The sequence below is a fragment of the Fusarium phalaenopsidis genome (genome assembly GCF_050370095.1).
Source record: "Fusarium phalaenopsidis strain FUZ10S chromosome Unknown contig_32324, whole genome shotgun sequence".
In the NCBI taxonomy this organism is placed as follows: Eukaryota; Fungi; Ascomycota; class Sordariomycetes; order Hypocreales; family Nectriaceae; genus Fusarium; species Fusarium phalaenopsidis.
Window position 1 is genome coordinate 35495 of NW_028145395.1, and position 14215 is coordinate 49709.

The 14215-nt window shown below is 49.3% G+C and overlaps 3 protein-coding genes across 3 annotated transcripts; 2 read left to right on the forward strand and 1 right to left on the reverse strand.

Annotated features, from left to right (window-relative positions):
• Positions 1-2404: 2404 nt before the first annotated feature.
• Positions 2405-3871, forward strand: LRP88_12666 (uncharacterized protein; the record flags this gene model as incomplete). Its single annotated transcript, XM_083249058.1, has 1 exon — positions 2405-3871. One exon carries the CDS (start codon positions 2405-2407, stop codon positions 3869-3871), a length of 1467 nt encoding a protein of 488 aa, XP_083095158.1.
• Positions 3872-7368: 3497 nt separating this feature from the next.
• LRP88_12667 (uncharacterized protein) lies at positions 7369-8369 on the reverse strand (the record flags this gene model as incomplete). Its single annotated transcript, XM_083249059.1, has 2 exons — positions 7369-7944; positions 8007-8369. 2 exons carry the CDS (start codon positions 8367-8369, stop codon positions 7369-7371), a joined length of 939 nt encoding a protein of 312 aa, XP_083095159.1.
• Positions 8370-9147: 778 nt separating this feature from the next.
• On the forward strand, positions 9148-10638 carry LRP88_12668 (uncharacterized protein; the record flags this gene model as incomplete). Its single annotated transcript, XM_083249060.1, has 1 exon — positions 9148-10638. The coding sequence occupies one exon, from the start codon at positions 9148-9150 to the stop codon at positions 10636-10638; it is 1491 nt and encodes a 496-aa protein (XP_083095160.1).
• Positions 10639-14215: the final 3577 nt, after the last annotated feature.

Sequence of the window (14215 nt, forward strand, 5' to 3'; positions counted from 1 at the left end):
CATGGTCCCACAGTTGCTGCAAACCTTCCCGTGGCAGGAAATAGGGCATCCGTAGTTGGGCCTGATAATTAAGAGTCTCAAGTAGACGACCCTCTACCTGAGGAGCACGGCAGGTAGCTAATGCGTGACGGTAACTTGCCGGTAAGTGCTGGAGTCTATCCACATCGTATACCTGACGGACAGCGGGATAGAAGATATCATCAAACCACCGCGAGAGCTGCTCGTCAGTTAACCGATTGAAGTCGCGGGAGCGTGGAAAATGTGGAAAGAATAGGTGAAATGTGATGAAATCAGCGCCTTCGGCCCTCGCGAAGATGAAATGCGGCACGTCTTTCAGTCGTGACGGAACCAACCGGGGCCGCTCTGGATCTAGATCCACGCGATCTAAGGTTAGGTGCACGTCTGTGGAAATATTCTGACTATACTGAGGAGCAGAATAAAACCGGATCCTGTGGACTGCTGTTCCAGGAGAAGTCGCAAAACCCAAGATGCTATCGATGTCGAATGAAACGGCTGGAGTCTGTTGTGAATGTTCGGTATGGGGACAGGTCTGCTTAGGCTTGTCTTCGAACCGTCTAGGTGTATGACTAGAGAATAGTTCTTGCCATTGAGAAGGGCCCATACTCGGTATCGCATGATGAGCTTAAGAGGATAGCGCGTACGGTTTGTCAAGTGTGTGAGGCACATTACTTGAGAATAGTTGATCCAGCCCACGATGGTTATGAGCTCCCTCCGCTTCGATATGCATTGATAGGTCCTCTTGATGTTTCTCAGTGCCACATCCATGAATTCCGACTAGAAACTGCTGAATAAACTTCTCGGCGGCATATTCTACGTCTGACCAGATATCGCCATCGGGAAGATCTGCTTCCTGTTCAGTATAGAACTCTGGAATTTGGGGCTCCGTCTGAGCTTCATGACCTCTAGCACAGTGAAAGTGAAGGCCGACGGGTTCTTCATCGCCATAGGGATCCAGCTCAATGCTATTCCTATCAAAATCCGCACCTCCCTGCCTGGAGGTAATGGGTATATCATCAGCAGGAATAAATTCCTGTGCAAACTCCTCAGAATCGACTGTCGCACTATTGGATCCCGCCTGCTCGGGCTCTGTCCCTGGTCCAACTGCTTGGCATGATGGTTCGGTCCGAGGGTCAGTGGTGTCGATGTCTTGTTTTGCTTTTCGACGCAGCCGGTAGTCACGGGCTCGTTTCGCATCTAGACGACGTCTTATTCTTAAGCACCAATAAATCTGAATCGCACCATTACTTCCCCGACGAGTAACATGTTCGGACTTTTACCAGAGTAATTAACATTATGGAGTTTAAAAAGAGTGATAGCTTAATAGCAGACAGAAGACCCTAAAGATTATAATAGGGGCTCATAGGAGTTTAATCGTAGGTTTCTTAAGGACACCTTTCTCCCTTCTGTGTTAATATGGATGCCGTTTCGTATAAATTGAATGAGGTATACTTGGGTAATTCTTATCGGGTAATATTGGACAATAGGTTCCGCGGGGATCAGTGATGACGCTAGTCAATCGATGAGAATTTCTAAAGAGTAAAGGAGATCAACCAGGCGTGTGTTCGGGCATATTTATTTAAGTCTATGTCGTTAGAAACGGAGTCCCTGATTCAATAACTCGAACGCGAAGCCGGGTGCATGACCCCTGCCCGTCGATCAAGCCATTTGTCTCCGCCACAACTTGATCAGCTGCCTGCTGCAGCCGGTTAAACAAGCTGTCAACGGTCAACAAGGGTGTTTATTAAAACCAAAAACAGCAATGAATCGATACAGTTTTTTCTTTCCCTGGAGAAGAGATAATATAGATTATCCCATCAGGGTCACTAGTTCTCCCGCTCCGCTCGAGCGATGCTATGAATGTGAGCGCAATAATTCCCAAGGCCACTTCTGGCTTTTGGCTTTAATGGGTCTTCAGACCCTTTCGGAGTCCCTAAGTTTATTCACTAAATGAGTTTAGTGCCAAGCTGGTATGTGCTAGCTCGAATGAAGTTTAGCTTCGACCACGAATTTCAGTTGATTGGCCAACTGGCGCTCCTTCGCAGCTATAGTACCACCGCAATCAAGGCAGGAATCAGTATTGTGAGAATATTTATGATGTTGTGAGTTGCTATGAACTGTACTTGTACTATCGTGATTGATTTTGCGTTAGATTTGCTCATAAGGTTTAGTCAGGTTTCAGTGATGGCAGGGCCGGCGAGCCCAGGCACTCCCCATGGGGTCAGTTGCCAATGGCGTCATCGGCACGCAACAATAAAGGTCCGCCTCTCCTTGCCCGTCGTCAGGGGCAACCACAACAATCGTCCCACCAAGATTCCCAGCTCTCACGGCACAGTCATCGGTACCAACAATCAACACTTGCGTGAGCACCTTTAATTCCTTCGTAATGCACCCTGATGCGATTCGCGCGTGGATCCAGACCATTGTGACCACGAGCCCGTCCCAAGATCCCGCTTTCCCAACCGAGGGGCCGAGACGAATCATTGCGGACATTGACGACGAATCGCTGAACAAGGCAAAGTGCAGATCCACCAGATACTCCATGTCGAGTCCATCAAAGCGCCAACGACTTGAAGATGTTTCCGATGACATAGTCACCGATCCCGAGACGACACCTCGACGACCACAACGGCCAGGGACCAAGGTCGACACCACGGACGATGTCTTCGAGAGCCCAGCACCCTCTTTCTCCCACGGCGAAAGGCCTCTTCCATCAGGGCATACCGGCTCTTCTGCCTCCCCCTCGGTAGCACCGACGTCTGTTTTTACGGCTGTCCTTGCCTCCCGACCCCATTTCGCAACGCCGGCGATTGACCAGCGGCCCCATTCAACCAGGTCGTCAGCCTCATCACTCCAACGACCACGCAGCACATCACCGTCAAAGCAACACAGGAAGATGGCTGACTTGTTGACCCTTGATCGGCCAGTGCGGTTTAAAAAAGAGATGGATATGAGAGCCGCGCTTCCGTTTGATGTTCAGGATCTTTACGATGCACTCGTCATGGCAGAGCACGGCGAAGAGATCCTACCGCCCACTCTTGCCGATATCCCAGGCATAAATCTAAGGGATATTCGTCCCTACATGTGGCAGCAAGCGGATGAAGCGACCAATACGCAAAGTACTGGAACAAGTACCCAGTCCTCTAACTGCTCTGTCGCTGATAAACATCGTCGTATCCTGGAGATTGTCAAGCTCTCTAATGAGTCATCTGACCTGCATCGCTCTGAGGCGGCCTGGAATACCATGGTCCATTATCCTCTCCTCCATGAACTCACGTCATTCTCCTCCGTTAGAGTCGAGCCGATAACATCGGCCCAAATCGTCCCAGCCTTCCGTCCTTCCTTCTCTGGCCAGCCTTCCGACGAGGTCTCATCGCAGAAAACAGGCTCCAGCTTCTCGAACACGGGTAGCATATCTGGTTACGACTCCAACGCTTCAGCATCACGGATGAATGCCACCAAGTCAGTCCATAAGATGGTTGACTTTGCGCTCGTCCTGGCTCCCGACAAGGATCTTGAGGCCCTCATCGAAGCGTTCACAAAGTCCTCTCCCACGGCGACTGTCAACCAAACGGCGTACTACCCCCTCAAATCTCGCCCAGCGCCAGTGTTTATTGAAACAAAAACGTCCGCCGGCAATATTGAAGCAGCAAACGTCCAGCTAGGTGTCTGGATAGCAGCATGGCATGAAAGTATGCGCAGCATCATGAGACTTGGTGGCGGCATGGAGCGAATCATCACCCTTCCTATCATCCAGGTTGTAGATGGAGTCTGGACTCTCATGTTTGCGGTAGACGCACAGACCGAAATCGTGAGCTTTCTCTTGAGCCTTTCTCTCATAGTATTAAGCTAAATCCCGTCAGCATATTCTAGATCGAGACTTTCGAATCGGCAATAGCAGTACGGTTCACGGGATGTATCAACTCCAGGCTGCTCTCTCTGCAATTGTAGTTTGGATGGAGGGTGAGTTCAAGACATGGATTACTCGAGTTCTTCACAGAGCTTTTAGCTAGATCAATGGCGGACGCCGTGTCTATAGTTACACGCGTTAGGCGTCACAGTTGCTGCCTCTGCAGATTTGTGTAAATAGGAACACTGGCTGGTAGGCCAGAATTGTGAATGGTGATGATAGCGCCTGGGAAAACAGCATGCGCGTAGACCTTGGCGTTCCAGTGAATCTTGCCCACATCGAACCTTTGCCAAGAATATGATCATTCGATTGTAGAGGAAGTCGTGGAGTTGTGAATGCCTGGACGAAACATGGCATGGTGTCGAGGGCTTCTGGTACCACATTCCCCTTAACGGCCCTAGTGTAATATCGTACCAGCCTGAACGAACTGGCTAGGATAAGTGGCCCTAGTGGGAAAGAGCCTTGCTTGCGAAATTTGGCATGGTAGACTCGCAGACTGTGCCGGGTGTGATACGCAAAGATGACGAGGTATACCGAGCATACTGTCAGACGCCGGCAACTTCCGCTAAGCGTCCAATGAGTGCCTGGCACGTTCCAAGACATTGGCGTACGTCAATATTGGCAAGGCGCCCATGCCCACAAAGAAAGTGTAGATTGATTGCCAAGTGAGAGAATTGGGCCTAGGAGGAATAAAGATCAAAACAGGGAGTGACAAGGACGGCGGTGGCGGCGGGGGAGGAAAGATGTAAAAGACAAGGCGATAAGAAACGAGGGGACACTTATTGTCACGAACGGATTAGGTAGTCGCGAATCGCAGTCCCAACACGGCAGCTGTTTTAGACAAGTATGCCGAGGGCCATTTCTGTCCGTCGTTTGAAAAAAGAATACACCATCCGCAGAAGTCCAATTTACGCCAGCCTAGGTACCTAGTTAAGCTTTCCGTCTCATTATTAAGTACCCCGAAATAGCTAGCGATTTCCTATATATACTTGCTTCGACTTGCCTATCATACTCGCTGCCTCTTAAAGTGGATCCGAGGATGAATGTGAATTTATCGTGATTTCAAATTGCAGGCATGTCAGATAATATGAATCGCCGGCAAAAGAAGTTGGTTGATCTATATCCGCCCCTTATCTTTAGTGCGGTAAGTAGTCATTTGATAGACTTTGGAAATTCTGGGATAGAAAACGTATATGCCAAATTGAGAAGATTGACGTCCGCTGCCCAGTTGAAGGTGAGGGATAAGATGTAAAGCTATTCCTTGGTGGAAGATATAAACGCTGCTTCTAAAATTCCTTAAAGTTGGCGGACGATACGAGACGTAAAGCCTACGGTTAATTAATAAACACGAATCCCAGGAGATGACGCTGTCCACATCCTAAGTATGTTGAATACTGGGGGCGATGTTTTAGGACCTCTAGATGTTTAAGTTTGGGCGACTGTCCCTATGACTTAGTATTGAGGACCAATCTGGCTAGACCTGTTCGTTTTTGTCTATCCTAGCCTGAGGCGACGCAGTGCCAATTGCATCTGGTACTGCAAGGTTCCGCTATATACTTTAGACCGAGCCCAGGCCATGCATCCCCGCTATAGAGATCCGACTCCGGAGGAACACTAGTGTCGTCGATATCTATCTCACTTTCAGTATCTGAGACATCCGACTCAGAACTGGAGCCTGCTTCAAAAGCGTCTTCTGACTGAGACTCGACGTCGGACAACAGTCCATCGCCAATACCTTCTTCTTGATAGGTTGCGTTCTCATCCTCCCGTATTCTACCCGCTTCGTTTTCAACTACTTCGTGCACATCAAGGTTGGGAAGGGCACTTGTTCTCTCAGGCAAGAAGCTCGATTTGCTTTCTCTCTCTGAGGAACCCGATATAGTAGCATTGTTCAACCGTAGATCCGAAGTTTCGCAGATGTCATCATCTCCAGTAGAGTGATGCTGGTCACCACATGGCCCCATCGCGCACGATCTCAGCATCGCCTCTCCCAAGGGGCCAGGCGAGCCCGAGCCCGTCTTAATTGTTCTGCGTGGCTCTGGCGCATTGCGTAGATTCTGCAAACACGGCGGTACCAACATAGACTCTTCCGTTGGTTGTGGACGCGATCCATTTCTGGCCACAATGATGTTGCTTGTACGGATAATATGGTTCAAAGCTGGTGGAGGTGGCGTCTCAGCTCGATCTGACAGGCTAGCGGCGTTTGCGAGGACATCGAGGCAGCTTGTCGACTCTGTATGACGTTGCAGCGAGGATGGAGGCCGCAAGGCTTTTATCGGCGGGGGGACATAGACTTGAAATCAGATATCTCCATGCGTCGAGGAGCTCCGAAGCCGTCGTCGAGCGCGTTTAGCAATGACATCTTGCCTTGCTTTCTTCTCTGGGAGGACCCATGTAAGAATAGAGAGGCATGATTGGTTCAAAAGCGGAAACGGGCCCCGTTTCGGTCTTTAATTCTTGAGTAGCTTCCGGTGCTGGGTCGAGTACTGCGGGAACTGTGGCTTGTACTTCTACAAACTCGCGCACACTATAATCCGTGCACTTGACTGGTGAAGTAAAGCTTGTATTAGCGTTTTGTGCTTATTGACTCTCTGTGACGGCTATGACCTGCTCCATAGGCCCGCCAACCTTCTGAATGACGCGAATAGGTGTTCTTCGAGATTATCGATACGTGATACGTGATACGGCGAAGGCTTCCATCCTGCTGGTAGATCAGGGTTAGCTAAATCCTATGTTTGCCCATAGAGTCAACTATTTTGTCATGTCCATAGTGAAGAGACATATTTGCACGCCTGAAGGCTCATTGTTGGTCGTCTATAGCCTCTCAGGCATGTAGGATTGTGAGATTCAAGCAGCTTCACGAACAGCCACTGCGGACAACTTTGCGGTTCCAAGAAATGATCATGGGCAGATCAAGGGACCAAGCAGACGGCAGTTCCTCCATGGTTACGAATATTGGGGTCTTCTGGCTCAGTTATCCCATCGAGGGCAGGGCTTCAACGTTACGAATATTGATTCTGTGTTGATGAAGGGACAGGCTATCAATGGACGTTGACAGACAAGAGAGATGAGGAGAAAGGTTGTCGTTCAGCACATAAGGGCTGAGGCTTCTTAATCCTTGAGGTTAAGCCTGGCACCGTGGCCAGAACAGAGCACTGGGTCGTTGTATGGGGACAGTGCAGTCGGTAAATGATTTGAACATAGGCAGGTGATGAACGTCTGCAAGTGTATCCATTGTTACAATGTCCACGTTCACCTGACCGGATCATGCCCCATCATATTACAATAGACCAAACAGCGTCTATTACTCCATAACCGCAATAACTACGGTCACAGAGACCTATTGGGCTCTCAACGAGAACAAGTGCAAGCTCTAAGCCCCAACCTCAGCCGTGTACATGCGGCCTTCTCCCACCGTATCAAACACACAACCCTCTTCGTCAGATCTTTTCTTCCTGAATCTTCAACATCAGTTCAAGGCACTGGGAAAGCCCGGCGTCGAAAATACGGCCGAGGCCCTCGGGGTTTAGGAAGCGCAGATCTCGCCTAAGATGTAGGATTTTTTGATTCTCTTTCTCCGTATTAATCTCGTTCTTGCACAGGTTGATGAACGTTGGAAGCAAATTCATGTAGTTTTGTGCTGTTTTCCGTGCATTAGTGTGTTGGTTGAGCTCTTTTTGCTTCATTTGCAGATTCTCTTCGGCGTTGTCCCTTTTCTTGACTGCCTCGCCGAGGACACGTCCGGCGTCTTCAATGGACTTATTCATTGACGCCCGCATGTTCCCACTCAACTCCATGGCGAAATGTTGCATCTTGACGAGGTCAGTCTGTCCAGTGTGTACTTCTTGGATAGCGTTGTCTCGTTGCTTGCTGGCGTTGACTATGGCTTTTTCTGCGTTGGCGATCATGGTGTCCAGCGATGTGCAAGCTTGTCTTTCGTTGCTTAGTTCATTCTCATAGTCTTGGAGGCGAGAATAAGCTGCTGTGAGGCGAAGAATCGATCCATGCATTGCTTCCTAAACCATGAGGAATCAGGTTTGGTGACTACTAAGCGGGCTACTAAATTTGGGGAACTCACATCGTCCTTTGCGTTGCTAGACTCGCCAACGGATGTGCGGGTATCGCTTGTGTCAGCAATCTCGGCGGGGCTTTCGGGCCCCAGGTCCAGATCCATGCCCATACCAGGATTCTGCTCGGGGTTGCGCTCCAGTTCCGTGTCTGGGTCTGGGTCTGGGTCTGGGTCTGGGTCCAGGTCTAGGACTGGATCCGGATCCGTCTCGCGTCCCGAGCTTTGTACATGCTCTTGATGAACATGTCCACGTTGAGCCCCGGTGTTTGCCTTCCTGCTTTGCTTGATAGGGCGTCCCTCGTCAATAGCTGAGACGCTGGTTCTTAGTGTTCGCTTCTGACGAGTGATAGGTGGTTCCTCTGTACGTATCATGCCGCTATTTCGGCCATTGCCGGAGGCTTCTGATGAGTCATTACGTGGCGTCTTCCTAGATCGGGTAGACACCGTGGATCTTCTCCTCTCTTGTTCAGTCGCCCTGACCCAACCCAATGCATTATTACAGATCTTGTGTGCGATCTGCTTTCCTTCAGACCCTCGGATTTCTCTCATAAGCCATTCAGTCAATTCGGATATGTCAATTGAAGATGAAACTGAGCAAACTCTCTCAACCGCCAAAGCAAGCTTATCAGCTGCACTTTCACCCCATTTCTCGGGCGTGAGTCCTTGGACAAGCTCCCAAGGCCAAAGGCCACATGCCGTGCGAATTCGAACTAAATGGCGACAGCTTCTTTCGCCGGACTGGCTGTATGGCTCCGGCACAAGAGCTCGATAGGACATGGAAGAGGCAGTGGTGGGTATTGCTAGCGTTGCAGGCGGAACAATCGGTGCAGGGCGAGATTGAGCGGTACGGAAAGATCGCGAGGTCGGTTACTGCTAGCTTCTATGCTACCAGCTCCATTTGAGCGTGGTCAGGTGTTCGAGCGTGATCAGGTTTGAACAGTTGAGTAGAAATCTAGATCTTTGCCTAGAGCTCTGAAAGAAGGTGTCACGGGGATTAAAAGTCTTATCTAGCGGGCGGATCTAACTTCCGGCGGGGCGGGTCTTCGGCTAAATTCCGGCAGGCCATCGGCGGATCTAACTTCCGGCTCGCCAATCTGAACACGCATCACACTACTGCAATTCGGATCACCCCAAATTTTATTCATCAATCATGGCGCCGATGGATCTGGACAACGGGTCTGAGACTGACTCAGCATCTGGGGAAGGATCCGCAGAATCTGACTCGTGGTACTTCGCCTATCGCGACATTCTGCGCTCCAAGACCAGCCACCCTCATAGTCAGTGGATTGTCTGCCGAATGATTCGAGATGATCTTCTTTTCATCCAGGCCAGTCCATCAGATCAACTCTTTCAACTCTATGACAGGCTCATGCGCAACGAGTCTTGTCAATACCGATCAACAATTGCAAATCTTTCGCCATCCCCAGTCGCTGACGAGGAGAAGCGCTGGCACCAATTTTACATGCGCGCTGCTGTTACCCAGCCTCATTCCACCAACCAACAACACAATGATAATACTCGTCCTGTACCCGACTATGCGTTTGATAAGCAATGGGCCACCAAAGTCGTTGAGCAGACCAAAGTCTGGCTCCGTAACAATCCTCTCAAAAAAGACAACGAAACTCATCGACACGGGCCCGCGCAGCAGATGGTCAACTTCCTGACATACGGTCATGCGCCCAGCTTAGAAGAGGCAGCCTACTGTAGCACCGACGAAGCCATGGAGCTTGTTGCCGCTGGTGATAAAATTCTCATCACCAAAGACCAGCAACCAATCAACTGGGGCGGTCGCCCAATCGAGGCCCTTTTCAGGAAATGGTACATGCCCTCTGATCTCGCGAGTGAAACCGAGGTAACCATTCCGCAACGACACATATCGAAGTCCATGAGGGTGAAGAAGACGATACACGATGTCTCACGCAAGTTCTTGGACAACCATCCGTCAACTGAGTCGTGGAACGTCCTCGATCTGCACAACCCAATACCTCCACGCTCCCCATCTTTTCTGGATACTCCGAACTGTCAGCTTCTATACTCCCTTCTGGAGGGAATGCAAAACGACCCAGCCAGAAGGCGTCCTGCTACTCACAACTTTCTACTTAGTGAGGGTGGGAATCATACTGCTGCGCATGTCGACAGTCATGGTTTCGGAACCTTTATTACCGTTCACGAGGGCTGTTACGGCTTTGGTTGGGTTGCTGTCAAGAGTGCTCAGGACCGGAAACTTTGGGAAGAAGACGCCCTCTCATTAGATGTTGCAAAAATGGCACGTTATGTGATACTCCACCCCGGTCAAACTGCCTATTTCCCATCCGGCACAATCCACTTTGTTTTCCGTCTTGTTGAGGAACCAACACTGGCAGTTGCAGGCGACGTTCTCGCATGGTCCTGCATTCCTCAGTGGCTACACATCTTGAGGAGACAGGAGCTCGACCAGTCAGCAGCAAATAGTGATGTCACCGAAAAGTCTGTCAAGAAGTGGACTTCATCTCTGAGGAAACTTGTGAACCAGTGCATCAATCTAAGCAAGACGGATGACACACAGGACCACCTGCAGCTCATTGGGGGAATAGAAACGGCACAGCGTATTGTTGAGATTATCAAGGCAAGTATCGAGTCATGTGTACGTGTTCGGTGCTGACGTTGAAGGTGAATAGGGGTGGAAATCTTTTGATCCTGATGAGTGACGACATAATGCGGGACTTGTGTCACATAGGAGGAAATACGTGAGCTGTAGGCTCCATCACGTGGGAAGAGAAAATCTCCCGGGATTTGCATAGCCAAGGATAGAACTTGTAATCAAAGATAGGCGGGAGAATTCAGTGAACTCCCGGATGAATTAGAATAATGACAGTGGAACTTTGGCAGGTCAGTGGAGTAAGTCAACCTATCAGCAGGAGTACGGCGAAGATCAGTTCGGTTAGAGCTTAAATACAACATCTCGGCGGGTTGCCAAGCTTTAGTTGGCACGCATCAACTTTAAACACAATGAGCAGGTTTATGAGCTAGAGCTACTGGTGAGCTAGTGGTCACGAGTCTGAGGCCTTTGACAGGGGACCAATCAAGCATGAGCCAGATACTAACACTTTCGAGTAAAGATGAGTAAAAAATAGCGTTGATAAATCATGAACGTCATTCATGACGCAATTTTGCGTTCAAAATCAATAAAACCTCTGTATCGCATATACCAAGTATTGTTGGCTATGTGTGAAGGTACATGATCATAAGTGCTGAAGGCCCCTCACAAATGACTTACGTGAAATGTATCGATAAGTAGCAAACACAAAAACTATCACGTTTTTAGACCTTAATATAGTTTCCTCCAACTTCAGTTGTACGTGTTACTCATTCTACCGCGTATTGCGGCCCCGCGTAAGATATGAAGTCTTGTGAATTAGAGGCAATTAGGAGGCACCTTGACTGAGTAGACAAATACAAAGTCGAGCTACCCTGCCACAACCGAGTTAAATTCCACACAACTACTCACTTTTAAGTCTTTCCAGTCACATTACAGTGCCTTCTTCTTTTATCGGCCTTTGTGGCTTCGCTCCGGCGTCGCCTGAAGCCGCGCCGACGCTGGCCCGGAAACAGTGGGGCCGTCGTCCCCGTCACGTCCAGGCATGGCAGTCAGATAGTGCCGCATCGCACATGGTCCAGGCGCGGTTTAAAGAGTTTTGGATTTAACTAAGTAACTACTTGGAGGAGAAATGAATTTCGATCTGCCCATGGATGATGTCGGCGGTGCGAGATAAGATCGCCCGTGAAAGACAGAGTTTAGGGAGCAGAGGACAACAATTGGTATTCTTACGTGTTCTATCAACTTAGCGGTTAGAAGATCAAAAACATATTCAATGACTTACAAGGAGATACTATCATTGTTTATAGTCGGTTAATTCTGCTTGAGCCATTTACGAAGCGCCTACGTAAACTTGATGCTCTGTTATGATAGTGCACACATCACATCTTTTACGCAGCAAGGACAGCAATGCCAAAAGATCATCATTTTTACACAAAGATAAAATTAAAAGCCTCAATACCGTATGGCACCTGTTGGCTTCTGAGAAAATCTTCCGTTGAGGCTCTGCGTACGGCGGACAACCCATCTTTGAGCCTGCAGATACTCAGTCAGCCACGGCTACAATCAGGTCTCAGAACCTTCCTCGTCTGAGCCCGGGTTCGGGACGTCAATTTTCTTGATTATGATCCACACTGCAAGATAAAGGTGGAAAAAAAAAAAGTGGAAAAACAAGTCAGATATTTGGGTTTTTGTAAGCCTTTCGCCTCGACGGCATCAGTTCACATCAAACCAAGGCTCTACGGTCAAAGCGCAATAACAGGTGATGAATTAATATTCAAATGAACCGCATCATAAGTATGGAAGCCTAGAAGACCTAAAAGGAAATGATGTCGCGTAGTCGTAAGCGATAAGTCGACCAAGAAACCAGGAACGCCACAGCTGGGAGATCCTTGGCCCTGCAACACAAGCTCTAGTGAGTCACGGCGTCGAATCATGGTGCTAGGAAGGGACGCAAGAAGTTGAAGTGGTGTGTTTCTTGAATGATACCCTTGATATTATTACATTCCAGGTCTGTTCTCTTATTAACCGGCGGTGACCGTAAGCAGTGCTACAATTCTTGACTCGTTCCTCACTCCTCGGCTACGGGGGTCCACTGTCGCAACTCAACTAGCCTTGGTGATAGTTTTTGAGACGAATAGTTGTCATGATTAGCCATTAGGTTACTTTTAATGTCTAGAATCGGTCAGATACCGACTCCTCGACTGGGCATCGCATGACAAGGCGCCAGCTGAGCAGACACAACACAACACAGAAAGCGCCTTTCTTATTCACATCTTGTAACTCTTGGTGCTCAAACTCTTCTCGCCCTCGTGCTACCTGACAATCTTTGGAGACACCAGTATATCCTCCTTTGCTCTGCCCAATGACCGTGATTATTGACCCTCCGAGACCCATTGACGATCACTGCCATGGCCCAACTTCGACAGCCTCAATCAGTTACTGTTGCCATCTGCAACAACAGAATGTCCTCCCAGATCCCTTAAGAACCCCCTATCAAATCATCGCAGTGTCCTGCTTCATTTCGTCCACGTACCCATCATCCCTGGCTATTGGCACGATTGATTGATCGTTGTCCTGGTCTTAATCGTTGGCCTTCGCATCCACCTACACCTTTGAGAGGCAAACTCGCTTTCGCCGACTTGGTTGCTATCAGCTGTGCTTCTAGATTGGCGTCAAGCACACTCCCAATAATCCGCCTCTGGGTTGATAGAAACGTACCCGACGACATGTGCTCTTTCAAGCACGCTACAGACAATTGGCGGCCTCGTCACTTCAACCGAACTTGCCAAGGATTATGAAGGAGGGGGGATCCTTTGGAACGGACTCTGGGTGCAATAGCGTCTTGCAACCCGCGACCTGAAGAAGGCTATGCTACATAGCAAGGATAGCGGCCTCATCGCACAGATCCAGATGGCACACATGTCTTTCCGCTCTTCTTTTAATATGCATGTCAATTTTTGAGAAACTAGATATGTACTATGTATTACCTCGGTGTCAGTCTCCGTGGTTCTCGGTACATCTCATCAACTTCTGTTCATGTGCCCACTGTTCTCATCTCTCAAGACTGACACGACACATCAATGCCATCAATTCATCGCCCGCACACGCTCGCGCTCCGTATTGCCTGCTGATCAATATTAATCCCACCTTACCGCCGCTGGCTATGTTACTGTTGAGTATATAATCATCGAACCTAAAGCTATGAATTGGCTTCGTGTCTTGCGACCCGGAAAGACTCGATCCTGACGATTAATACGACCAATCCAACCAATCTTTCTCGATCATATACGGCGTGCTCCATCGAATCCGGCGACATCTTGGTTACCCTCAGGACTCTCAACAATGTGGATCCGTTCTCTCGTCCGTTTCCCTTCTCTGCATCTTCGCTTCGCATTCGTCCGCTGTTCGACGCGTGCCTCCATGCCAGTATTGGGCAACACCTGTCCCGGCTGATCGGCTTGAGATCGGGGACTTTGTCATCTTTTTGGAGCTCACTGAACCTAGGCCAGATTAACGATAATGGCTTCACCCTAACAACTCAGTGCCGCCAGTCCACAGCAAATTGAACAGGCATAAAGACTCCCTTTGTCAGCAGAGGCGGACTACCTATCCCTGTAGCGCAGTCGTATCCCCTTGGCGG